General features: G+C 40.2%; 4 protein-coding genes across 4 annotated transcripts; all 4 read left to right on the top strand.

Annotated features, from left to right (window-relative positions):
- Window positions 1-5,524: 5,524 nt before the first annotated feature.
- LOC122102801 (keratin-associated protein 3-1) lies at window positions 5,525-5,818 on the top strand. The gene has a single exon (XM_042673493.1). It carries the CDS (start codon window positions 5,525-5,527, stop codon window positions 5,816-5,818), a length of 294 nt encoding a protein of 97 aa, XP_042529427.1.
- An 8,347-nt stretch (window positions 5,819-14,165) lies between these two features.
- Window positions 14,166-14,465, top strand: LOC122102765 (keratin-associated protein 3-1-like). Its single transcript, XM_042673479.1, has one exon. It carries the CDS (start codon window positions 14,166-14,168, stop codon window positions 14,463-14,465), a length of 300 nt encoding a protein of 99 aa, XP_042529413.1.
- A 2,556-nt stretch (window positions 14,466-17,021) lies between these two features.
- LOC122102787 (keratin-associated protein 3-3) lies at window positions 17,022-17,336 on the top strand. Its single transcript, XM_042673488.1, has one exon. The coding sequence runs from the start codon at window positions 17,025-17,027 to the stop codon at window positions 17,319-17,321; it is 297 nt and encodes a 98-aa protein (XP_042529422.1). The 5' UTR covers window positions 17,022-17,024; the 3' UTR covers window positions 17,322-17,336.
- A 6,077-nt stretch (window positions 17,337-23,413) lies between these two features.
- LOC122102774 (keratin-associated protein 3-3) lies at window positions 23,414-23,710 on the top strand. Its single transcript, XM_042673487.1, has one exon. It carries the CDS (start codon window positions 23,414-23,416, stop codon window positions 23,708-23,710), a length of 297 nt encoding a protein of 98 aa, XP_042529421.1.
- Window positions 23,711-25,038: the final 1,328 nt, after the last annotated feature.

The following is a 25,038-nucleotide window of genomic DNA, read 5'->3' on the forward strand; positions in this document are numbered from 1 at the left end:
AGTGACATTAATTAAAATCGTATATAAACTGACATGTTGCATTGAAAACCTTTTGTACACTGACTTAAAGACAATAGTAATTAAAAGATATTAAAGGGAGGACTGTTGGCCAAATGTGGTGGCTCATGCCTGTAATCCTAACTACTCAAGAGACTGAAATCTGAGAATCATGGTTAAAAACCAGCGTAGGCAGGAAAGTCCATGAGACTCTAATCTCCAATTCAACCCAGGAAAAACAAAACCACCCCCCCAAAAAATAAGTGCATGTGTAACTAGCCTTGAGTGAATAAGCTAAGGAACAGCACCTAGGCCGCGTTCAAGCCCCAGTACTTCCCCCGCCCTCACACACAATGTGGAATGTGTGAAGCAGCACTATTTGAGGTGAACTTTCAACAATCCTCACGTTGGCACCATTGAGCAGCTTGCATTCCATTTTTAAGCTATGTATCATAGATGGGCATCTTTCTATTTTTTAAAAAAAGAGCGAAACCTCAATCAGGATTGGCAACAACAACACAAAAGAATATTGCATATGCCATGTGACTGATCGCTGTGAGATTGGTTCTGGCAGGTGGCAGGGAGATCACATCAGCTGACCGGAAATAAAGTAGAATAAGCACAGTCAGCCCTGTAGGATACACCCACCTGCACAACCATAGTGACTATCAGCTGTGCACAAGCAGAAGACACATGGATTTTTTGACAAGGACTCCAACTTAAGGGTAATTTTCAATGTAAAGATAGCAAGGTAGATAGAATCCTAACAGACATTAACTATTATCACAGACTAGGGGGAACATCTGAGTCCACTGGATTATTTAATCTGAGCCCTAAATCCTTTGCCCCAATGCTCAACCAAGAGTGAAGTGAACATTATGTCATCAATGGGTAGATCAATATCCATGGTAGCCCTGATCTGTTTTATAAAGGCCTATGCCAGTGATGTAAAATATCACACAATTCAGGAAATTATGACTGTAAGTTTTTTACTCACAGGCACTTTTATAAGGATGACACACTTAAAAGGTTTCCTGCTTATGTGAAGAGATGAAGCTCTCCAACCAGTTTTAAGAAAAACACCACCAACGACAATCACCTTGAATGACCTTGGAGCGGGAAGCCTGCTATGATTCCTGCTGACTTGGAGATGCCATTGTGGGAGGCTTTGCCCAATACCAACCCAGAGATTGTTAGGAGACACAGTAAGAATAGGGAAGTTCACAACCATGGGTGACTAAGGCACATAAAAGTGATCATCGCATTCCCAGCCTGGGAACTTCATCGTCAGCAGAATTTGCCTCTGTATGTAGGAGCCTCCCAAATCTTCACACCAGCCCTGCTCTCTTTCATGGACTTCAAGCTATTCTGTGGGTCCTAAACTAAGATCACCATGATCAACCTCTTTCCTATCATCCTAGAGGACAGTTTTGGCTTAGGTCTGCTCACCTGTGAGTAAATCTGAGCCCTCACATGATCCTTGACCTGCCTGTCCACCCATCCTCTCACTTGGCATAACCATCCCCTTTCCTTTCAAATGTCTCCCCAACTCTACCACTTCTTATCAGTCAATCCTGCCGCCTGGACCCTCACTGGTCCCGCATGCCTACACAATGGCCCTGCTATTCTTCTTTTTTCTTTTTTGTAGTCATGGGGCTCAACCTCAGGGCTTTGATGCTGTCCCTGTGCTTTGTCACTCATGGCTAGCGCTCTACCACTTGAACCAAAATGCCACTCTGGTTTCCTAGTGGTTAGTTGGAGATAAAGAATCTCAGGAAATTTCCTGCCCTGGTTGGCTTCAAACCATGATCCTCAGATCTCAGCTTCCTGAGTATTACAGGCTTGCTCTTCATTTTTTTTCTGTGCATGAATCATATCCTATCACTCCTGGTTTTAAATAAACTGGCATAGGACAGTATCTTTTAATGCTCAATAGCACAGTAAGATAACAAAGATTGACCACAAATAATCAAACATAATCAAAATATCTAGCAGAGAGGATTTCGAATACTTCTAACACAAAGAAATCACATTTGTCTGAGGTGATAGATATGTCAAATGCTCTGATCAAATCATTGCCCATGTTAAACACATTAAAGTTAATATTGTTCCCAATAAAGATGTACAGCTTCTGTGTGCCCATTAAAGATAAAAATACATTTTGAATAAAGAAATCATCCAGTAAATTCTCAAAGCCTTTAAAATTAGGTATCAACTCTGTAGAACAACCTGGAAAATCCTATGTAGCCTGTTACCTGCCAACTCTCTGAACTCATCTCCCTTCTTTTCCTCGTACTCCAGCCACCCTAACCAAAATATGCATCTATCTTGACTAACATGGCCACTGTGGCATATTCCCCTGTTTTATCTTCTTCTGGTGCCTGCCACTTTCTGAAGCCCTTATGTATTCATTTGATTATTTTACTACACTAATTTTCCACCATTAGAATGAACACTGTGATACGAGGATCTTATCTGATCTGGGCATTGCTTTGTTCATTCAGCCTGGGCAGGCACTGGGCATTTTTGTTGAATGATTTAATACATAACATAGAATGAATATGATCTACTATCACACAAAATCAAGTAACAGCAAACTACTACTTTCATTGGTGTGCACAACTGTGTGCTCATTAACTGTGTGACTTTAGAATCAACCACAGTATCTTCATTCTGCTTTTTAAAATTATTATCTTTAAGTAGTCGTACCAGAAGTTGCTATTTAACCAAGTAGTTTATGAATACAATGCATCTTGAACAGTGTCACGGATTTCAACATTCCCATCTCCCAATCCTGACCCACCCCTTCCCTTTTCTTTTGTAGTATATACATTGGCTCCTTGACTGTATCCCTCCCCCCCCCACACACACACTTCTACTCATTTGTCAACCCCTCCCCTTAGCCCTTACCCCCTTGCAATTACCCATTTCCTGGTGCTTATTTTGTTGGGCTTTGACTTTGCCTTTCTAATAAATTACACTATTTGATTTCTCCCTTGAGTCTACCATATTTTAGTTAATACATTTGTGTATTCTTGCATACTACCCTACATATTTACTTATACATTATAGGCTAATTCTAACTTCCACATATGATTCTAACTTCCACAATGTAACCATTGTCTCTCTGGGCCTGACTTGCTTCACTTAATATCATTTTTTCAAGTCTTTCCGTTTCTTTACAAATGGTACAATATCATTCTTTCTGGTGGATGAATAAAATCCATATATAAAGATATAGATACAGATATTGATTTTCTTGATCCATTTGTCCGCTGAGGAACATCTGGGCTAATTCCATACTTTGGCTATGGCAAATAGTGCTGCAATGAACATGGTTTTACTAGTGGCTTTACCAGGGCCTAGTTATTCTGCTTTATCACCTGGGAAATTGACACAGTAACAGTGCTGGTCACAGAGCTGTAAGACACAGAGGATACACATTTGAGCAACACCTCTGCTTTTGGCTGGTTAATTGGAGATAAAAAGTGTCACAGACTTTTTTGTCTTGGCTGGCTTCAAACCACATTCTGCAGATCTCAACATCCTGAGTAGATAAGCTTTCAGGTATGGACTGCTGATGCCTGGCACTTATTTGCTTCTTTTTGCATAATGTCTGACTTGCAACAAGCATTCAATCACTAAGTGCCTGACTTAAAATATGCTAATGCAGCAAAGAAAACCAAAGCTACAAAATACTCTGGTAAGAAGAGGGTTAAAATAAAAGACTCTTTTAAGCTGTCAAGCTGTCATCTTGTTGTCTCTTGTTCTTTGTATAAGTTTCTAAGCTATTTTATGTGAAGATACATCAAGAGAATATATGCGTGTAAACCTTTCAAAGTCAGCTAGTTTCAAAATGTTTCTTCAGTTTAATATTATTCCTACTCTAATAAAAATTTTAAAATATTGTACTAAAGTTTACAACTTTATTTTTCAAAAATATTTTTTAAGATTATAGTAGTTTAGGGGAAGACAAATGGAGAGAGATAGAACAGGAAAATGCAGTTATAATCTTCAATATGCATATGTGAAAATGGAGCCAGTAAATTGAGGGGATAGGTGGAGTTGGGAGAGATGAGGGGAAACAATGGAGGTGCACTCACAAACTGATATGTTGAATTGAAACCCCTCTATACAACTTCTTAAGGATAATTTTTTAAAAAAAGATTGTAGCGATTTAGATGGAATTCGGAAATATCCCTTTATCCCAGAGTCCATATGATATTGTTAAATCTCCCCCAAGCATGCTCTATGAAGCTAATCAATAGAAGTAAATAAACTATGAGCAAGAAAGCTTGAGAGAAAACATATTATCTCTTCACTGATAATCACAGAGCACTACGGAAGCACAGGAACGGCTCTGAGAAACCTGTGAAGAACTCGGCATTCCTCAAACTTACTGAAGAGAATTATTTCATGTCCTTTGAAGCAGCTGTTCATATAAAACTCATCTGGGGAAAATTCTGGGCCTGTCAGCCTTTAAATGGCCCAATACAACTGGCATTTTGGTGGCAGTCTTAATACATAACATGGTTGGACAGCAGTTTTAAAGAACCTTGGGCCTCATCAACTAATCAGATCTGCTCCCATCCTGCCAAGTTATCATCCGAAGCATGTACAAAGGAGGGATAAAGAACCAAGTGACACTGGGCACAAGTAGCTCATGCCTGTAATCCTAGCTACTAAGGAGGCTGCCCAGGCAGGAAAGTCTATGAGACGCTTATCTCAAAAAAAAAAAAAAAAAACTACTAAGGAAAAGCTATGGCTCAAGTGCTAACCTTGATCACAATGAGACTTAGGGACAGAACCCAATCCCTGAGTTTAAGCCCAGGACTGGTCAAAAAGAGCAGGGGGTGGGGAGATGTTGGTGGAAAAGGGAGAAAAGAAAAAGAAACAAGTGACTTGCTAAAGTTGACTTGCTGTGGAAGATGCCTTTACACAGAACCAAAACCCATTGCTCTGAAGATTCTATCCATCTATTGTAATTCAGTTTCTGAGGCTCACTGAGAATAAATCTAAAAGTTTCCCCAACTTTTTCAGTGTAAAGTTAAAAGGATCATGGTACATCTATGGGTTGCTAATAGAATAACAATCAAAAAATCTACTTATCTGTTCATCTGAAAAGTAGACAAACACAAACACATACACACACAGGGAAGATATGCAGATATGCATACTTATGCACTCTTAGTAACGTGTAATGGTTGGAATATAATGATTCCATGCCTTTGAAGCCTGAAATGAAGCTGTCTGTCTATGCGGTGACAACTGAGCAATATGAAGAGTCCTTATTTGACAACAAAACAACCTGGATCTCTTTAATGAGGTGATGTGGTAATAAACCACTTAAGTAATTAGATGGATTTTATGGAAACAGCTATAAACTGAAACATGGGGGAAAATAACTCTTGGTCATAGGTTGACACCCAGGGAGGTGGGTATATAAGAGCCAGAAGCAGAAGCCAGAAGCATCAAGACACCAAGAGCCTTCTCCTCCAAGCCCAACACAAACCCAACTCCCAACGCCATGGCTTGCTGTATCACCCGCTGCTGCAGTGTCCCCACGGGCCCTGCCACCACCATCTGCTCCTCTGACAAATCCTGCCGCTGCGGAGTCTGCCTGCCCAGCACCTGCCCACATGAGATCAACCTCCTTCAGCCCATCTGCTGTGATAGCTGCCCCCCACCATGCTGCCAGCCCGAGGTCTATGTGCCAACCTGCTGGCTGCTCAGCTCTCGTCACCCAACTCCTGGACTCAGCGGGATCAACCTGACAACCTATGTCCAGCCTGGCTGCGAGAACCCCTGTGAGCCCTGTTAAGTGGTCACACCTTGACTCAAGGACACGGCTGCCATCTGTCTTCCCCATGACCTGGGCCTTCAATCGCTGCTACTTTCTACATCCAGGCTAAATCCATACATAGCCAATGCCCACAGCCAGGTTCCTGTGGATTGGCTCAACTTCTTTGTGTTTCACTCCTTTGGGTACAGGTGGAGACTTGGGATCTGTGAGGCTATTTCACTGCTCCTTGGGAAATAACCATATCCACTATGGTTTAATAAACTTTATTCTGGCTTAGCAAATGAGGCCTGGTGACTGTTTATTTCTATGTCTCCTCTTAGGGCAAGTGAAATGCCTATCTCTACCTAAACAGTAGGTTATCAGAATGCTCAAGACCTCCTCCAGCAGCTGTGAGAGATCTTTTTTTTTTTTTTTGGTCGGTCGTGGGGCTTGAACTCTGGGCCTGGGCGCTGTCCCTCAGCTCTTCAGCTCAAGGCGAGCGCTCTACCACTTGAGCTACAGCGCCACTTCCAGTTTTCTGGTGGTTTATTGGAGATTGGAGTCTCACGGTCTCTCCTGCCCGGGCTGGCTTTGAACCACAATCCTCAGATCTCAGCCTCCTGAGTAGCTAGGATTACAGGCGTGAGCCACCAGCGCCCGGCTATGTGAGAGATCTTTTTTTTTTTTTTTTTTTTTAAAGTTTTTTTGTTTTGTTTTTTTTTTTTTTTTTTTGGTCGGCCGTGGGGCTTGAACTCTGGGCCTGGGAGTTGTCCCTCAGCTCTTCAGCTCAAGGCAAGCGCTCTACCACTTGAGCTACAGCGCCACTTCCATATGTGAGAGATCTTATGGAGATATTCTTCCCAAAATTAAACACTGGCTTTTGTGATAGTTTGAATGGTGAAAAAAATCCACAAGGTTTTTTGTAGAACATTTTTTTTTTTTTTTGGTCCGGTCGTGGGGCCTGAACTCTGGGCCTGGGAGTGTCCCTCAGCTCTTCAGCTCAAGGCTAGCGCACTACCACTTGAGCCACAGTGCCACTTCCAGCTTTTTTTTTTTCTTATGTGGTGCTGAGGAATCGAACCCAGGGCCTTGAGCATGCAAGGCAAGCACTCTACCACTGAGCCACCTTCCCAGTCCTTTGTAGAATATTTTTATCTAACATGTTTTTGGAGAAATTGTCATATACTATGACCTTTTTCCTCCTGTGTTCATGGATAGGTAGAATTAATATTAATATTTAATAATATTATTAATTATTTAATATTAACTATTATTAAATAAATAAAATGTTTCTGTACAGCAAAGGACATAGTTACTAAACTAGAAAGATAGCCAGCAGACTTTACTGCAATGCATCCAACAAAAGCCTAATATCCAAGATATGCAAGGAGCTCAAAAAATTAGCATCCATCCCAAACTAATAAGTCAACCAATCAATGGGCAAAGAAGAGAGGCTTTTCAGAAGAAGTAAGAATGGCAAATAGGCACATAAGGAAATGCTCACCCTGGCCATAAAGGAAATGCAAATCAAAACAACTTTGAGATTGTCTTTCACCCCAGTTAGATTGACCAAAATCAAGATTTCAAACAACAACAAATGTTGTAGGGATGTAGGGAAAAATGAACCCTCTTGCACAGTTGGTGGGAATGTACACTAGTAAAACCACTCTGGAAGGTGGTTTGGTGATTCCTCAAAAAAGTAAATATTGAACTTCCCTATGGCCCAGCCATTCCATTCTTGGGCATCTACCCAGAGAATTGCAAGTCAGAATATAGTAAAGACACTTGCACACCCATGTTCATTGTTGCACTATTCACAATAGCTAAATTATGGAGATAGCCCAGATGCCCTACAATAAATGAGTAGATCAATATAACGTGGTACACATACACAATAGAATTTTATTCATCCATTAGAAAGAATAAAGATTATGTCATTTGCAGGGAAATGAATGGTCATAGAAAAAAATCATGTTAAATGAGGTAAGCTAAGCTTGGAGAGACAAACAATGAATGTTTTCTCTCCTATGTGGAAGCTAGATCTAAAATATAACTGCATGTGAGAACCTATACAGAAGTCTAGGCATTCACACACAGTCAGACTAAAAGAGGATACTCTTAGGGGAGGGACCCAAAAGTGCAACTCTTCTGAACATTTAAAATACTATTTATCAAAAACAATTCCAGGAAATGTAAATGGGATTTTGGTGGTGGTAGTGGTGTTTGTTTCTGCTTTTGGGTTTTTTTTGGGGGGGGCAAACGTGGGGTACAGAAAGAGAGGGAAGTAGGGTGAACAAATCTAATCGTGCTATTCAGTATAGACTATGTGGAAAATAAACTAATTTGTGGCAGGTGGCAGGGCAGGCAGAGGAGGGAGTCTGAAGGAAAATGAAGGAAGGGGTGACATTGTCCAAAAAGGAAATGTACTCATTACCTGATTTATGAAATAGTAACCCCTCTGTACAACACCCTCATAATTGCAATAAAACTATTTTTAAAAGGTCTCTTGGTTTTGTTTTCTGAAGTGTATTTTTCCCGTGTGCTTTTCTAAAATAATTATTAATTCCTTCACTTGTGGTCACCATACTTTTACTTATAAGTAAGAAATTTAGGATTAATGTGATAACTATTGTTACTATGTCACACTTGTAAGGAGTAAGTATTGAGTCTTTACTGCTAATACTGAAAATAATCTTAAATGTCTTATTACAACCATGATGAACTTTTAGCAGGCAAAGGACCTTCGGTAGCTCAAAAACTCCAACTAGAAGCCAAGAGATGTGCAATTTGGTTCAGGTGGCCCCTGTGGCCACGCAAATCACAGATTTTTCTAAGTCTTAGTCCTAAAATGCATTGATTAGCCAAATAACTCTAAAGTCTCTTTCAGTTTTGACATGTTAGAGTCTAGATCATCCAGAAGCATTCTGAATAGTGAGCATTCCACCCGGTTGCTTGAACTGCTTTCAATGGCAATAATTCACGCGTGTTAAATGTCTATAGAATGGAGGTGTCCTTGCGTGCAGTATCTCATTAATGAACATTTCTGAAAATAAAACCTGTTGAAATTATTTGAAGAAGGGGTAAGATGGGGTCAAGTGCTAGAGGAGCTAAATTTGATCAGGGTACATTTTAGGCCTATATGGAAATATCACAATGAAAACACCACGTATAACTGATAAATGTTAATTTAAAAAAAAACATGTTTTACAAATCTCTAAGAGATAACTAGTCTTATTCTCTCCAATTAAGGTAGAAAAGGATTAAATTACTTTCAAAAGCACATACATCCCAAGGGACAAAGAATTAAATCTAAAACTACCCCAACCCCAAACCTCTTCTTTTTCTACTATACCTAAGCACTTCCCCCCTTTACAGACTTCAATATGAAACAGTAAGCTTCAGTTGCACGTGGCTCTCTTGAGTTGAGCCCAAGTCCATACCAGTTGGCAATGTATCTCTACTATCATTATTTTTTTTCTTGTGCCAGCAGCTCCACTTCTGGCTCTTTGGTAGTTAATTAAAGGGGTTTTTTGTTTGTTTGTTTGTTTTTTAAGTCTCTGGAATTTTCTGTTCAGACTGACTTTGAACAGAAATCCTCAGATCTCAGATTCTTGAGTAGCTGGAATTACAGGCGTGAACCAACAGGACACATTCATCCTACTTTTAAGTCCATATTTAAATACTCACTAGAGAGATCAGCACTGAAATGTTGGCTGGTCTTCGACCTTGACTGGTACAGAATACAAAATACAGAATAGGTGGCAAATCAAAACATTTTTAAAAATTTTCTTGAGGCAATTCAATCATCTAGTCAAAAGTAGAGTAAAATACCTTTCAAGTTAATGTTTATGTAGTCTCAGTAATAGAATAGAAAACCAAGATAATTTTCCTTTCTAATTATTTCTAGCACTGAGGTTTTTCTTCCAGCCTTTTAAATCTTGGCTACCAAATCTAGACTATTCTAGACCTGGCTCACAGCTACAGTCTCCCAGTTGGCCTTGACTCAATTATTCTGTACTCCTCCTTCCACCCAACTCTAACTTAATCAGACAAAGCTTCTGGCCTTTTATAAATATTAGTTCAGCTGAATGCTCAGAGCACCATGATGATCAAGATGTTTGTTTTATTCTGAATCAAGATCAGCTCTTTGGGCTGACTGTCAGGACCCTGGATACTTTCGTACGGTAATTCTCATCAAATCTCACTTGCTACTAATCTTGGGGCAACATATAACTTGCAACCTAATTATAACAATGCCATCCATTAAATAATTGAGAACATGTCCTCTCAAGGACCATCTTGCTCTAAATAGAATTCCCATCACTTGCTGTTAGATAAGATTTTAAAAGACATCAGTGCCTCGTACTTAGTGAAAATCAAATTAATGAACACATATACAGCCTCTAGAACAATGCATGATGATGGTCACCCTTTAAGTCTGCCTGTTCATTTTATTTTATTTTATTTTGTGCTAGTCCTGGGGCTTGGACTCAGAGCCTGAGCACTCTCTCCCTTAACAGTTTTCCTCAAGGCTACCACTTGAGCCACACCTCCGCTTCTGACTTTTTGTTCACAGTCTTTCCTGTCTGGACTGGTTTCGTACCTCAATCGTTAGATCTCAGCCTCCTGAGTAGCTGGGATTACAAGTGTGAGCCAACAGTGCTAGCTAGTCCATATGCTTTGTGATGCTGGGTGAGGACTTGGCATTGCTCCTTTGATCTTTGTATGTGGTTCCAGGTTCTACCAATAGAGGGAGCTGGAAGGAGCCTGCAAGTCGTGAGGAAGGAAAGAAAAAGGGCCTATGGCCTTAGCATCAACCAGGCACTTGCACTGAGTTCTAACTTGCAGATCAATGTGGTACTTTAAAATACAATGTCAATACACTTCTTGGCGCAATGGTACTTCCCTGAAGAGATGCAAACTCTGGCCCCAAAGGGCTTCTTCTCTGAGCTTTAGAAGTTAAGATGAAGTCTACTATATGAGATAATAATAATAAAAATAAAATCTCCAGCAAATGTTATCTCTACCATTCTCCCGGTGAAAGTTGCTCTTCTCTAGTTCCACCAGTCTTCTGGTAGAAAAGTAGCCTTTATCTTCTGTGCTACTAGTGAAAGATAACCTTTTATATCCTAACAATTATCTTCAGTTAGCTGGCTGTTCCAGGATAAGTCATAAAATGTTCTAGGCAGTGACTTTTCTTTAGATGTACAAAGCCCAGGACATTCGAAGACCTACACATAATAAATGGCAGCTTGTTCCTGCAACAGAAAAGCAGACCACCCAAAAATTAGAACTATCTTGGCACCCAATCTATCTGATATGCCTCCTCACAGTGTCCTATAAAAACTATGCAGTAGCTCATGCTTATAACAGCTACTTGGGGAGTAGAGGCCAGGAAGATTGTGGTTCAAGGCTAGCCTGGAAAAAAAGTTAAGTGGGACACCATCTCAACCAGTAATCTGGACGTGGTGGTGTGCACCTGCCATCCTAGTCACACAGAAAATATAAGTAGGGGGATCTCAGTCTAAGGCTGGTGCCAAGCAAGAATATGAGTCCCTACCTGAAAAATATCTAAAACAAAAAGGCTTACAGTTCATGGCTTAAATAGCAGAGCATCTATCTAGCAAGCATGAGTCCTTGAGTTCAAATCCCAGTACCACCACAAAATATAAAGTATTGTGCACGCAATCCCAAAGGATGGTCTTTTTCAAGAATGAAAGTCCCCATTTTCTAATTTATTAGCTGTTGTTGTTTTGGTTGGTCATGAGGCTTGAACTCTGCCTGGAAACTATCTCTGAGCTCTTTTGCTCAAGGCTAGCACTCTCACCACTCTAAGCCACAGCTCCACTTCCAGTTTCCTGGTGGTTAATTGGAGATAAGAGTTTCATAGACTTTCCTCCCCCGGCTAGCTCAGAACCACGATCCTCAGATCTCACCCTTCTGAGTAGCTAGGATAACAGGTGTGAGCCACCACTACTTAACACCTTTTTACTAATAAAGCTCTATCCTCCCTCAGCATGCTGACTCTACTTACCTGCTTCAGTTACAAGAGCGCCACCAGGCAATATCCAGAGGTCAGCACCCAGTTGTGCAGATCCACCCTTCCAAGTTTCTCAGTTTAAATAACCCCACCCTTTTCTCTTCATTCTGCCCTAGAGACGCTGGGTGCTTCCTGAATTACCTCAGCTTTCTTCTCTGGCTCTTTCAGTCCCCCAAATACTTAAATTTAACAAGTCTCTCTATTGAAATTCCTTGGGTGTGAATTACTGTTTGCTTGTCCCCTGAATGAGTTTGATACACAATCATGTGAAAGATTCCAGTGATTATTATTTGCTATCTTCCTTACTTAAATATTGTGTGTTTGAGCTTCCAGATTCCACCCCACAACCCAGGCTCTTTACTAAGGACTGGAGATATTGACATGAATAAGACAATGTCTGTGTTTTGAAGTGAAGTGCAATCTAGTAAAGAGAACCCATATGAATTTCAAAGAAATGTAGTAATGTGCTATGGTGGGTATGGGGCTCAGTAGAGACCCAAAGATGGGAGTAGCCGGCTGTTCAAGGAACAGGTGTTGAGGGGAGGGGTAAGAGAGAAGTCATAGCTTTGCCTGCAATGCATTTACTTCCTTTCTCAGCTCTTCTGACCTATAACAACTTAATCCAAATCGTCCATCAAGGCCTCTTTCATCACGTCGGCCCTCCTGCATACTATTCCTTCTCATGGGAACCTGCCGCTCATTGAACTCACTCACATGTCACAATGCTATATGACTTACTAAGATAGTCACGTTCAATATTTATTTAAGCATTGTAGCCTCCTCCTTTCCTTGATAAGAAATGTACTCATTACCTTGCCCATGTAATTGTAACCCCTCTGTACACAGTATTTTCACAATAAAAAAATATTTATGTAAACCTTACACTACCACTACTATAGGTCATTATTGTTTGTTTGATTGTTTTGGTTTTTTTTTTAACAAAATTATATTTGAAAAAAAAAAAACCCTGATGCTCAAAGCAATTAAACAATTTGATCTGGGTCTTATACCTGAAACTCCCTCCGTCACTTCTTCATCGACTCCTTTATTATATGTTACAAAGTGATGTCTAGTCTCTTCCAGAAGACCTCAGACCACGCATTCATGGAGGACAAGGCCCAGTCTTCTGGTTTCCTGTCTGTGCCTCACACTTCAGAATATATGAGATTTATTAAATACTTCAGAACAAGTGGTTTGGCTGATGATCAGCCTCTTTTATTGTAGTCACACACTAATATTAGCCATGACTCCCTAACACTACAGCAGAACGCAAAAAGCAAAGAATTATGAAAAAAACCAGCTTGGCAATAGTTTTGAAATGAAACAGACAAGTTAGCTATTTAGTGTTCCAATAGCAAAAATCATTTCTGCTGTCTTAAAAAGAAAATCTAGGGTGAACAAATGCAGCCGTGGTACTCACTATGATGCTATGTTGGAAATGAATGATAACAACTTATGGGTGGGAAAACAGAAGGGAAAAACAGAGAGAGAGAGCTAGGGATGGGATGAAATGTATTAATTACTTAACTTATATAACTGTAACCCCTCTGTTTATCACCTTTATAATAACAATATGAAATGCAAATTGAAAAGAGAAGCTAGCTAGTTTTTAGACCACAGATAGGTCCTGTAAAGCTATGTTTTAATCTGTTCTAACTAGTATTAAGAAGACCAGTTCTTTGTAAGACCGGGGGCTTATTGAGTTTATAGGTAATTATATATCTAGATTATATGTGAATAGGTACAGAAAAAAAATCATTCAGCAGGACTTGCTTTTTCTAAGCAAGTCATATTGTGTATCTCTAACATTCATTCATTTCCCTGACATCTATGAAAATATAGCAGTATGACAGTGGTAGAAAAAAGGTTCCCCAAGCATGACAGTGGTAGAAAAAAGGTTCCCCAAGCTGTAACTCCCCAAATCCATCACAGATACATAAATTGAACAGGATTATATCTTAGTTCTCAGGAAGATCTTCATTCCTCATACTGATCGATAACCACTGGTAGAAAGACATTCTGATTGTTTGGTAGAGCAGAAGAAAGCAGGGCAGAAAGATATGGCTATGTTTACGCAACACTGAGTTGGTGGAGAAGGACACTGACACCATTTTGAAACTGCAACAGGAAGCAAGTTTGAGATGTCACCACACTACCAAATAAAACTGAGAAGGAGAGCTCATCCCGTGGTGGATACAAAAGAGGTAGGGAGTTTATTTGTGTAGGATTATGAAAACAACAACAAGGAAGCATGCTGGTGTATAGAAGCCAGGGTCCCTGAAATAGGTTGGTATAAAAGACCCACCAAGGGCGGCATTGTGGAAGCAAACCTGCTCCACTGGCACCATGTCTTGTTTTAATTCCTGTCTCCAAGGATCCTGCAGTGTCCCTACCGGCCCAGCCACCACCCTCCGCTCCTCTGACATATTCTGCCCATGTGAGGTCTGCCTGCCCAGCACCTGCCCACACAATATCAGCCTCCTCCAGCCTGCCTGCTGTGACACTACTTCCCCACCCTGCTGTGTGCCTGACTCTTACGTGGCATCATGTTGGCTGCTCAACAAGGGCCACCCTGCCCCAAATGTGGCCGGGATCTCTGTCACCACCTGTGTCCAGCCTTGTGAGTGTCAACCTCCTTGCTGCTAGCCAAACACGGCAAAGCACCTCCCAGGTGCTCCCTAAGGATCTTGAATGGTCACTAAAGGCTGCTCAGTAAATGGCTGGGAGATGCTTTGACCTTGGGCCTTCAGCCTTGCAGAAGACGCTCTTTTCTCATTTTGAACAATGATTTCAATCAAGTGAGGGAAGCATCCAATCATAGATCTCCTTACTTTAAAACAAAATAAACACTACTGACACCTCCAAACCATGTACTGTTTTCATGTTTAATGCTATAAATATCTAAGGACTCATGACCTATGCATCATGAAGCCATAACTAAATCCAGCAGTATTACATTTTTTAATGACATCAATGTAAATCTCCTAGCCAAAGGAAGTCTCCCAGGGGCATAGAGACATCTAAGTAGAGTCATATGGATAAGAAAATTTCATTCTATGCTCAGAATTATTTAAGATCTCAATGTCAGCACCTTCTGTGTTATTTTGAATAACTCACATGTGTCCTTAAAGAGACAGAGAAGCCATGATTAGGTATCAACATACACTCTAATCTGTCATTTAACCCAACTCAATAAATACTTACCAAATGCATACTCTGCTAAGCATGCTCCCAAGTGCTTGAAAGAAGCAAGCAAGATTAACAAACAAGTCTTGCTTTCAAGGCCTGGCACTGAGGTGAGGAAAAAATGGTGGAAATCATACCTGGCAGAATGAAACAAGGTCTGAGAGAAGAATGCAGCCCATTTCATAAGAATAGGGAAAAGAAATGAAACCGCCTGGAAGGATTGCTTCGTGATCCAGTTTCTTTGTGAAGGAAATATTGGAGCTGCAACTTCAGAAATGAATAGGATTTTTGCAGCAGAGACTCAGAGAGGAGACTTTCAAGCTGAAGAAACAATGAGCATGGTGGACAGAGGGGCAGAAGGTCTGGAAGACTCACCTTCATTTTTATTTGTTGGCCTTTATGATAACTACCCAATATTTAAGCAAAAACTAAGCCTATTGCACAAAAAGACCTTTAGTAGTATCCCCATTACCAATGACATTTGAGGTTTTTTCTGATTTTTTTTCTGATAACTGATGATTTATTGGTTGAAAAAAAAGTCATTCATCAGTGCAAACTGCAATCAAAGGAAACATTAGTTCACAAAAGGATTCAAAAAACAGTTTGAGAGTGAGGCCTGTTCACGATGAAAAAACTTTGGTTTCTTTTAACCTTCACCAGTTGATATTTTTCCCCCTACTGACTTTTTTCAGTTAGCATTTTTCTCTTTTCAACAGACCATCTTCGTTTGGGGTAATGTCCTGTCAAAAAAAACCTCATTAGGGAATCTATACATTATATTCCTTCAACAATCATTTGCTGTCCAATAACTTAAGTGATGTTGATTCCACTCACTGAATAGTTTTGTGCTGATCATGAGGAGGTATGTGAAGATGTGGGAATTAAAGAAATTATCCAGTTCAAACCCTCCCCGTACACACACCCCAACATCTGGCAACCTACAGGAAAGCAACTCAAGGCCAGGTAAGGTGAAGAATGTGGTCAAAGGCATCCCTAAAGGAATTTACAACAGTGTTGAAGATCTAAGAGATGAAAACAACTAAGCCTACTGAGTAGGAAGTAAGTCCATGACAAGACAATATTATGAATGCCTCAGTTGTATGCTGTGCTGGGTCAGGTCCCCTTCACAATCCACTGTTAACCTGTGCATCTTGTGATTTCCCCCCTTTCAGGTCCTGTTTCATGTCCTCATGGATATCATACATGTCAAAATGATATAGATTTCTTCTATAATAATGGAATGGGTCTTCCCTTTCCACCACTTTACTCTTTGACTTGTACAAGGTTGGTACCTTTGAGAATAAAGATGAAATGAAAAGAAAAACATATGGCAACACTACCTTTGAAAACTCACCATAGTTTACCTAAAATAATGACAGCTACTTTAACCCAACACCATTGTGCATGTGACCTTGTTTGCTCATTAGCACCTGAATTATATGATCAATAAAAAAGATATATGCTTGAGGTGCATACTGGCAGAGGGAAGAGTCATCAGTGGGTAGACATATCCTTATAATGAGCTGAAAACAGTTCAAATGATCACTTGAGTTGCTTGTTCTAAAATTAGCAAAAAGAAAAAATCACATTATATTATGAATACTACTTAAAATGCAGGTGGGGAGGAAAAAAAGAAGAAGACCTGCACCTCTAAAATTACATCTGAATTGTCCCTTGGACTGACTACCCATCGTTCATGCAACAGGTGCCATGCCAGGCTTCCTGTGAAGATATCATAATGTCATGATCTTGTGACAAAAATGACAGATCCATGAGTCAAAACCATGATTGCTTTAATAAGGGCAGGAAGTCTTAACAGACAAGAAAATGCCAAACTGATTAAAGAATCTGAGTGAAAAGAGCTGTCATAAACAAAAATAAGGACAGGAAGCCTCCCGGTTGGGCCCACACCCATTGGGGACGGGTATATAAGAGCCCCAAAGCAAGAGCAGGCATTTGAACCTCAGAAACATCACCCTTCCAAGCAGCCTAAAGCCACCTCCACTGCACCCAGACACCATGGCTTGCTGTGTCCCCCGCTGCTGCAGTGTCCCCACCGGCCCCGCCACCACCATCTGCTCCTCTGACAAATCCTGCCGCTGTGGAGTCTGCCTGCCCAGCACCTGCCCACACACCGTCTGGCAACTGGAGCCAACCTGCTGTGACCACTGCCCCCCACCCTGCCACATCCCTCAGCCCTGTGTGCCCAGCTGCTTCCTGCTCGGCTCCAGCCTGCCCACCCCAAACATGGAGACCCTCAACCTCACCACCTACACTCAGCCCTGCTGTGAGCCCTGCCTCCCCCGCTGCTGCTGAGCCGTGACTCCCTGGCTCTGAGCGGATAACCAACGACCCAGGGACTCTGTGTTCAATGTTCATTTGTCTCAGCAGCTTATTGGAAGTGAGGTAGACCAGATGGCTGAGATATGAAAACCCTACTTTTGATTCTAATGGAGAGAAAGATCACAAATGGTTTATGATTTTTCTGGCTGAATAATCACTTGGCTCATAGTATTAAAATGCTATCAGATGATGTCTTCTTGTTTCATGCTGCTTTCTGGATTTTTCTCCCTCTATTGAGTCTTTCCATAGAGGCAAAATAACCCCCTGATGGGTTTTCTAATAAATTTCATTTCCCTGGTCATATGTGTTTTTTATTTATGTGAGTGTTTGGGGGTTATTTCTGCTTTTTTTTCTTTTTAGGGATAAAGATGGTTGTTTTAATTATTTTGGAAAAAATTTCCATTAAGGGATCACTTAGAACTGACTTTTCATGGGTTACATTTTCTGATCCCCTTGATCTCCTTTTTTCCCAGATAAATATAATTTGGTGATGATTCAACACTTGCCTAATTTTTGCCAGATGAATCAAATGTACTTAATTCTTAAAATAGCATTAATAGATGACAAAAGTGAAGCTTTAATTATTCAGCATTCATAAAGTCATAAAATCAGTAAGAAAAGCAGAATTTAAACCTTGGTATGCCTCACTCAAAAGCCCAATTCTTTCTATCACATCATAAGGCCTCCAATATTAATAAAGGTAGAAGATTTTTGACCAAAGTTATGACATCAATGTAAAATATGTAAGAGAAATAATTATAAATTTCTTTAACAAAATCATCACACCTAATTATAATAGAAAAATGTGCTGGCTCAGAGATTAACATTGGCAGGTACTCATTCTTAAGATCTGGGTCATTTAGTAGGCTAACCTTTTTCCAATTTCAATTTTCTTTAGAAAAACCTTAAAATGATTAACTCTAGTAGCAAGGCACTATAAACTGTAGGCCAGCATATTAATATTAGCATAAGCTGGGTACCAGGGGCTCACACCTGTAATCCTAGCTACTCAAGAGGCTGAGGTATGAGTATTGGAATTCAAAACCAGTAGGAATTCAAAACCAGAGTAGAAAGGTCCAATAAAGTCTTATCTTCAATAAACCAGAAAAAAAAAAAATAAACAGAAGTGTATGGGCTGGGAAGGTAGCTCAGTGGTAGAGTGCTTACCCTGCATGCATGAGGCCCTGGGTTCAATTCCTCAGCACCACATAAAGCAAAAAAAAAAAGCCGGAAGTGGCTCTGAGGCTCAAGTGGTAGAGTGCTAGCCTTGAGCTGAAGAGCTGAGGGACAGCGCCCAGGCCCAGAATTCAGGCCCCACGTCCGGACCCAAAAAAAAAAGAAAAAAAAAACAGAAGTGGAGATATGGCTCAAGTGGTAGAGCACCAGCTTTGAGCAAATAAATAAAGGAGAATGCCTTGGACTTGGGTACTGTCACAAATATGTACATATACATACGTTAATAAGACAATTGGCAAAAGAATGCCAGTACTTTTCAGGTGATAGTTTTGGAGCTGGAGCTAAAGTCTTTATTAAATATATTTAATCCATTAACTGATTTTTATTAACTTACTTAATTTTGTCTTCTTGTAGGGTATCCTTTTCTGAGTCTAGAAATAAAATGCATTTGAACAGATGTCTACTTTTATATACCACATATACAACACATATCTGAACACAAATCAAAATCTGAACATAGCATTGAGTTAAAAGCCAAAAAGAATGCTTGTAGGGGAGACAGTCAGGCAAGGAAGGGGAGAAGCAAGTACTTTTAGGATCTTTAATACTAGAGCGATTCCTCAGAGAATCCCAGAGGCTACCTAACAATTTAACTCTGAGGGGATAGTGCTTAAAAGATGGGACACAATCTAGCATGTTACTAACAAGAGATCTGACTTACATTTCTCATGCATTTCACCTGTATTTCTTGAGAATTGGCCTTTGTTAGTCCAATACTCTTGTGCCAGGAGTATATACAAAAAAAAAAAAAATGCTCTGACCTGAAGTGGCCATAAGTTTCCCTTAAATCAGGTGAAGGAGACAGGTTGTAACTACAATACATACATTGCATATGTTGTAAGTATGTGGCCACATTCTGTGATTCTCTGACTGAGAAGGAACTGCACACTGATACCAGGCCCCAGGAAAATGAACTAACATTCAGACACAGTGACTCCATGTGAGGAGAAGCAAGAGGCCTAGGATCTGAGCCCTCCAGACAAAGCATTAGAAGATAAATTGACAGTAAGTAGGTCTTGGTAGAGCAACTGCTTAGTAAATCACAGAGGCATCAGGAAGTTTGGTGATTTTTAAGCTATAGGAGGTAGTCAGGAAAGGCTAAAGTCCTAAGACAGAGGAAGCCCAAAGCGAAGAGGCCTGGACTGGGACTTCAAAGGAGTGAAAGACTGGTAGCAGTAGATGAGCAGTCATATCTTACCTCTGTTTTTATTTCACAGTCTTTGGTTTGTGCCTTCCTGGTCACAGATAGCCTCATTGACTATCAAACATGTAACTAAAACGTGACAAGTTCGAAGTTCGTGGTGTGTGTGTGTGTGTGTGTGTGTGTGTGTGTGTGTGTGTGTGTGTGTGTGTGCATGCGGGGAAGCAGATTTTCAACATTTTGAAAATCAAGAATTATAGTCTCTTTCCTGTTTAGCTCCAAGGAAAAAGAGATGTTGCTTTTTAAAACACATGTTTCACAGCTTGGGCACATGGTTTAAACTTCCATTTCAACCACATAAAGGGCAGCTCAGTTCCAATAGAGCTTATATTTAGATCTTAACAAGGGAGTCAGAGGCCATCTTAGTCCAATTACCTGGCATTTCTAGGCCTCACTACCTCCATTATAAACAAAGCTGAATAATAGCCAGATCTCCAGACTACTGCAGAGAAAATGCATTCTAATATGGGACTGCAAGTTTTGTCAATAAAAGTGATGAGTTTATCAACATAAACATGATAGTCTATGACTTTCTATTCCATAAACTAAAGTCTCATTTATAATTAAAGAAGGAAGATGTTTTTACATAGACAATAACAATTCTTTTACTGTAGACTGAAAGTAATAATTGCATTCTGAATGAAAGATGAATATCTCTCTGCCATGAAATTCCATTTTAAGTGTCTAAAAGCCATGTTTCCTTTGCAATGTTTCCTTAAATTGTCACAAATGTTTTGTCCTTTTTGTTGATGTTTATGCTCTTAGAATCTAATCTTTTGCTTTCCAATTATAATGTATAATAGCAGTAACTGTAATCCTAGCTATTTAGGAGACTGAAATCTGAGGATCACGGTTTGAAACCAGCGTGAGTAGAAAAGTCCATGAGACACTTATCTCCAATTAACCAGCAAGAGGTACCAGCCTTAAGCAAAAAAAAAAAGCCAAGTAGGAGCATCAAGCCCTGCATTTAAGCCCCACTACTGGCACAAAAGAAAAAAGAAAATAGCAATTTATAACAATATGTGTGTGATAAACTTTTCTACCAGAGTATGAGCTCTATACAAGTTTAAAAAAATGTTTACTCTGTTCACTGTAGTCTACTCAGTATTTATCACAATTGGTACATGGTACTGTCCAATCAACATCTGTAGAATTAAAGCTTTGAATAATGACTGGAAGGTGTGCAATCTGGCAGATGTCCACGAAAAGATAAATCTGAGCAAGGTGTTGAGGTACCAGTAGATGTGCTGAATATTCTCTTTCTCAGCAAAGCTATAGAGAACTTTTACAAATCTTTAAATTTATCAATTTATGTGTCAGCCACTTTCGCTACATGTAAATGTGGACCTTTATTGGTTTTAAACTTTAAGATAAATGTTTACTGTTTATTTTTTCTCAAGTAAATTTATTGTACAAAATATTGGGTTTCATTGTAATGATATTTTGGTTGTATTCACCTCTTTGTGATTCGTATAAGGCTGATGTATTTTTTCTTTCACCTTTTCCCTACTTCTTCTTTTTTCCCCTTACTTCTTCTTGACTGTGTTTCTTTTATTTTAACTTTGCCTTGAATTTTACCTGAAACTTATTTTGCTAATAATAATGATTTATCTTCCCATATCACCTTGTGGTTGGCCATGGGTCTCAGCCCCCCTCCCGTTTTTTATATCTCACCATAACAAAGGTCATCTATCACAAACTGATAGCCAACATTACACAGAATTGAGAAGAAATCATTTTCTCTCATAAAAGAACTATTACAAGATCCTGTTGTACCATTCCTTAATATATACCTAAAGGAATCAACAACTGCCAACAGTATAGATAATTGAGCACTCATGTTCACGTCAGCTCTGTTCAATTTATGTCATCAATGGATGAATTTGATTTATTAAAGAAATGTGAGATATATATAGAGAGATCCACATGGAATATTATTGAACTTAATAGAAGAGTGACATCTTGTCACTTACAAGAAAATGCATAGAACTAGAAATCATCATGTGAAGCAAAATAAGCCAGACTCAGAAAGGCAATCATTGGATACTTTTTCATATATATATAATTTTAGCATCATGGTCTCAAGCCGTTCTCTCCCTTAGACTACATAGGCATAAATTGAAATTTCAATTTCCTACAACTAGTAGTGAAAGAAGTAAAGCAAGTCAGTTCTTAACTCAAAGATAAATGACCATACACCTATGGCAGGATTTTCTGACTTAACTAGCTCTGAGAGAAATATAAATACACTGATGAAACTTCATTTTTTATCCATGAGGTTAGAAAATACATTTAAAATACCAATAGAAATTTTAAGGAAATAGGAATTCTCAATACAGTACAGCTAATAGGAATAGATAAGTAGGAAAAATAGGCTAAGTAGAACCACTTTGGAGAAAAGTATAGCAATCAATATCAAAATATTGGAAATTTCTTGGTGCCAGTGGCTCATGCCTATAATCTTATCTACTCAGGAGACTGAGCTCTGAGGAACACAGTTAAAAGCCAGTCCCAGCAGGAAAGTCTGTAACACTCATATCTTTAACCACTTCTGGAGGGGTGGCTAAGTGGTAAAGTGCTAGCCTTGAGCAGAAAACACAGGGACATCATCTAAACCCTGTGTTCAAGCTCCAAGACTGGCATAAAAAAAGAAAATTAGCATTCTACTCTATAATGCTATCTAATAAATACTTTTATTTTTGAGATAATCAGAAAAGTGTACACTTATTTATACAGTTATCCTTTACTGCTACAATTATCAATATACTATCTAAAAATTGGAAAAAACATAAATATTCAATAATGTGAACTGGTTTTTTTTTTGTTTGTTTGTTTTTTTGCCAGTCCTGGGGCTTGAAATCAGGGCCCGTGCACTGTCCCTAAGCCTCTTTGTGCTCAAGGCTAGTGCTCTACCACTTGAGCCACAGCATCATTTATGGCCTTTTCTAATTAGTTTATTGGAGGTAAGAGTTTCCTGGACTTTTCTGCACAGTCTGGCTCCCTGAGTAGCTATGATTATAGTTATGAGCCACTACCACCTGATTCCAAATTTTTAATGAATATATATTTAATGAAATGCTGAAATAATGATTTTTAAGTTTTTGTTGCATGTTTCTCACTGATTGTGCTCTTCAACAGCCTCAAACCTCAAAGAAGACAACTAAAATGAAGTTCACTTTTAAAAGCACGACTACAGACAAATTGGTAGAGGAAAAGGCACAGAGAATAGAAACCGAGTCTCCGTGGAGAGGAACGATGGCACTGCGATGACTGTCCCATCATCGTCCCCTGCAGGGCTGGTGGCAGAATTGTCATAGGAGAAGCCCTCAACGACACCTCACAAAGCTTGTGTCCGTGACAAATTGCGAGAGTAATCGGGACACATTTAGCAATGAACTCAAATAAAAGTTAATTAGAAGAACAGAGACTCTTTACAAGCATCTGAATGTCAGACCAATTAGATAATGCCAACACCAACACAAACAAGAACCAGGAAAGAAGCCTGCCCGTTGGGCCCACACCCACTAGGGAGGGTATATAAGAGCCCCAAAGCAAGAGCAGGCATTTGAACCTCAGAAACATCACCCTTCCAAGGAGCCTAAAGCCACCTCCACTGCACCCAGACACCATGGCTTGCTGTGTCCCCCGCTGCTGCAGTGTCCCCACCGGCCCCGCCACCACCATCTGCTCCTCTGACAAATCCTGCCGCTGTGGAGTCTGCCTGCCCAGCACCTGCCCACACACTGTCTGGCAACTGGAGCCAACCTGCTGTGACCACTGCCCCCCACCCTGCCACATCCCTCAGCCCTGTGTGCCCAGCTGCTTCCTGCTCGGCTCCAGCCTGCCCACCCCAAACATGGAGACCCTCAACCTCACCACCTACACTCAGCCCTGCTGTGAGCCCTGCCTCCCCCGCTGCTGCTGAGCCGTGACTCCCTGGCTCTGAGCGGATAACCAACGACCCAGGGACTCTGTGTTCAGTATTCACGGTTCTTCACAATGGCCTCCTCTGCTCCATTCCTGTCATTGATACAGCCAATCAGAGCTTTCCCCGCCACCCGTGTCAGGACCTACAACTAGAGGACTCTCTTCTAGAAGTTGGAACAGGGATGTCACTATCTCTGATGATATCCCTCAACAACAAATCTTTTAAAAATGAGAGACTTTCTGTGACCAGGTAGCTATTATCTGTAGCCAAGTGCCATTCCAATTGGTAGCTGCCTGTCGGTTTTCCAAAGTGGTTTGGTTTCTTCATATTAAAGTGTACCTTTCCTTGGGGGTTTGGAAATTCTGTTTCCAGCCTTGGGTGGTCTTTTTCTGCAAACTGAGGGACTTCAAACTCAGCCTAATAAACTTCATGTTTCTGGAATAGCACAAATGTCTATAATTCATTGTTTCTGTGAACATTACATTGTTTAACTCACAATGTTTCTCTTTTTTTTTTTTTTTTTTTTTCAAGAAAAAACAGCCAGGCATTGAGGTACACTCCTGTAATCCCATTTACTGAGGCAGGACAGTTATGGTTTGAGAGAGACTCTAGACAAGATGTATGACAACCTATCTGAAAAATAACTAAAACAAAAAAAAAGGCTGATATGACTCAAGGCATGAGGCCCTGAATCCAAACACCAGTACCATCAAAAATAAAGAAATAAGTAAGAAAAAGAAAACTCAGGAGTTGTAAATGAAGGTGTATACTTCATGATCTCAGCTTATGAGAAGGCGGAGGTAGGAAGATTGCTACCCAAGCTAGCCCAGGCAGGGAACACACATGTAAGATACAAACATCTGATAAACGACTTGTACTAAAAACAGTTAAGCAAAAGATTGAGTAGTTGCTTCACTAAAGAAAATACAACAAGGGGGCCATTAGATGCAAGAAAAACTAAAATTAGCCCTCAGGGATAAGATAGCAAGGTAACACTTTACCATGACTAGAATGGTCTCAAATAATGATTGCTGACACCACCAGAGGGTAGAGAAGATATAAGGAAGGGCTAAAGGATTCTTACATTTTTGTCAACAGTGTAAAATGGTCTAGCTCCTGTTGTGGTTTGTATCCAAAATTGTTCCCCAAGGGCTTCTGTGTTGAAGTCTTGGACCCAACTGGGGGCACTATTGGGAGGTGGTAGAATTTTTAGGAGGAGAGGGGCACCTACTGGAAGGAAACCCAGATGGGGGAGGCAGGCCCTTGGAGATACTATGGCCTTGTCCTTCATCCCTCTTCCTAACTCTGCAGCTCCCTCTCTTTCC

This window comes from Dipodomys spectabilis, unplaced genomic scaffold (genome assembly GCF_019054845.1).
Source record: "Dipodomys spectabilis isolate Male_0828 unplaced genomic scaffold, ASM1905484v1 ptg000018l, whole genome shotgun sequence".
Lineage (NCBI taxonomy): Eukaryota > Metazoa > Chordata > Mammalia > Rodentia > Heteromyidae > Dipodomys > Dipodomys spectabilis.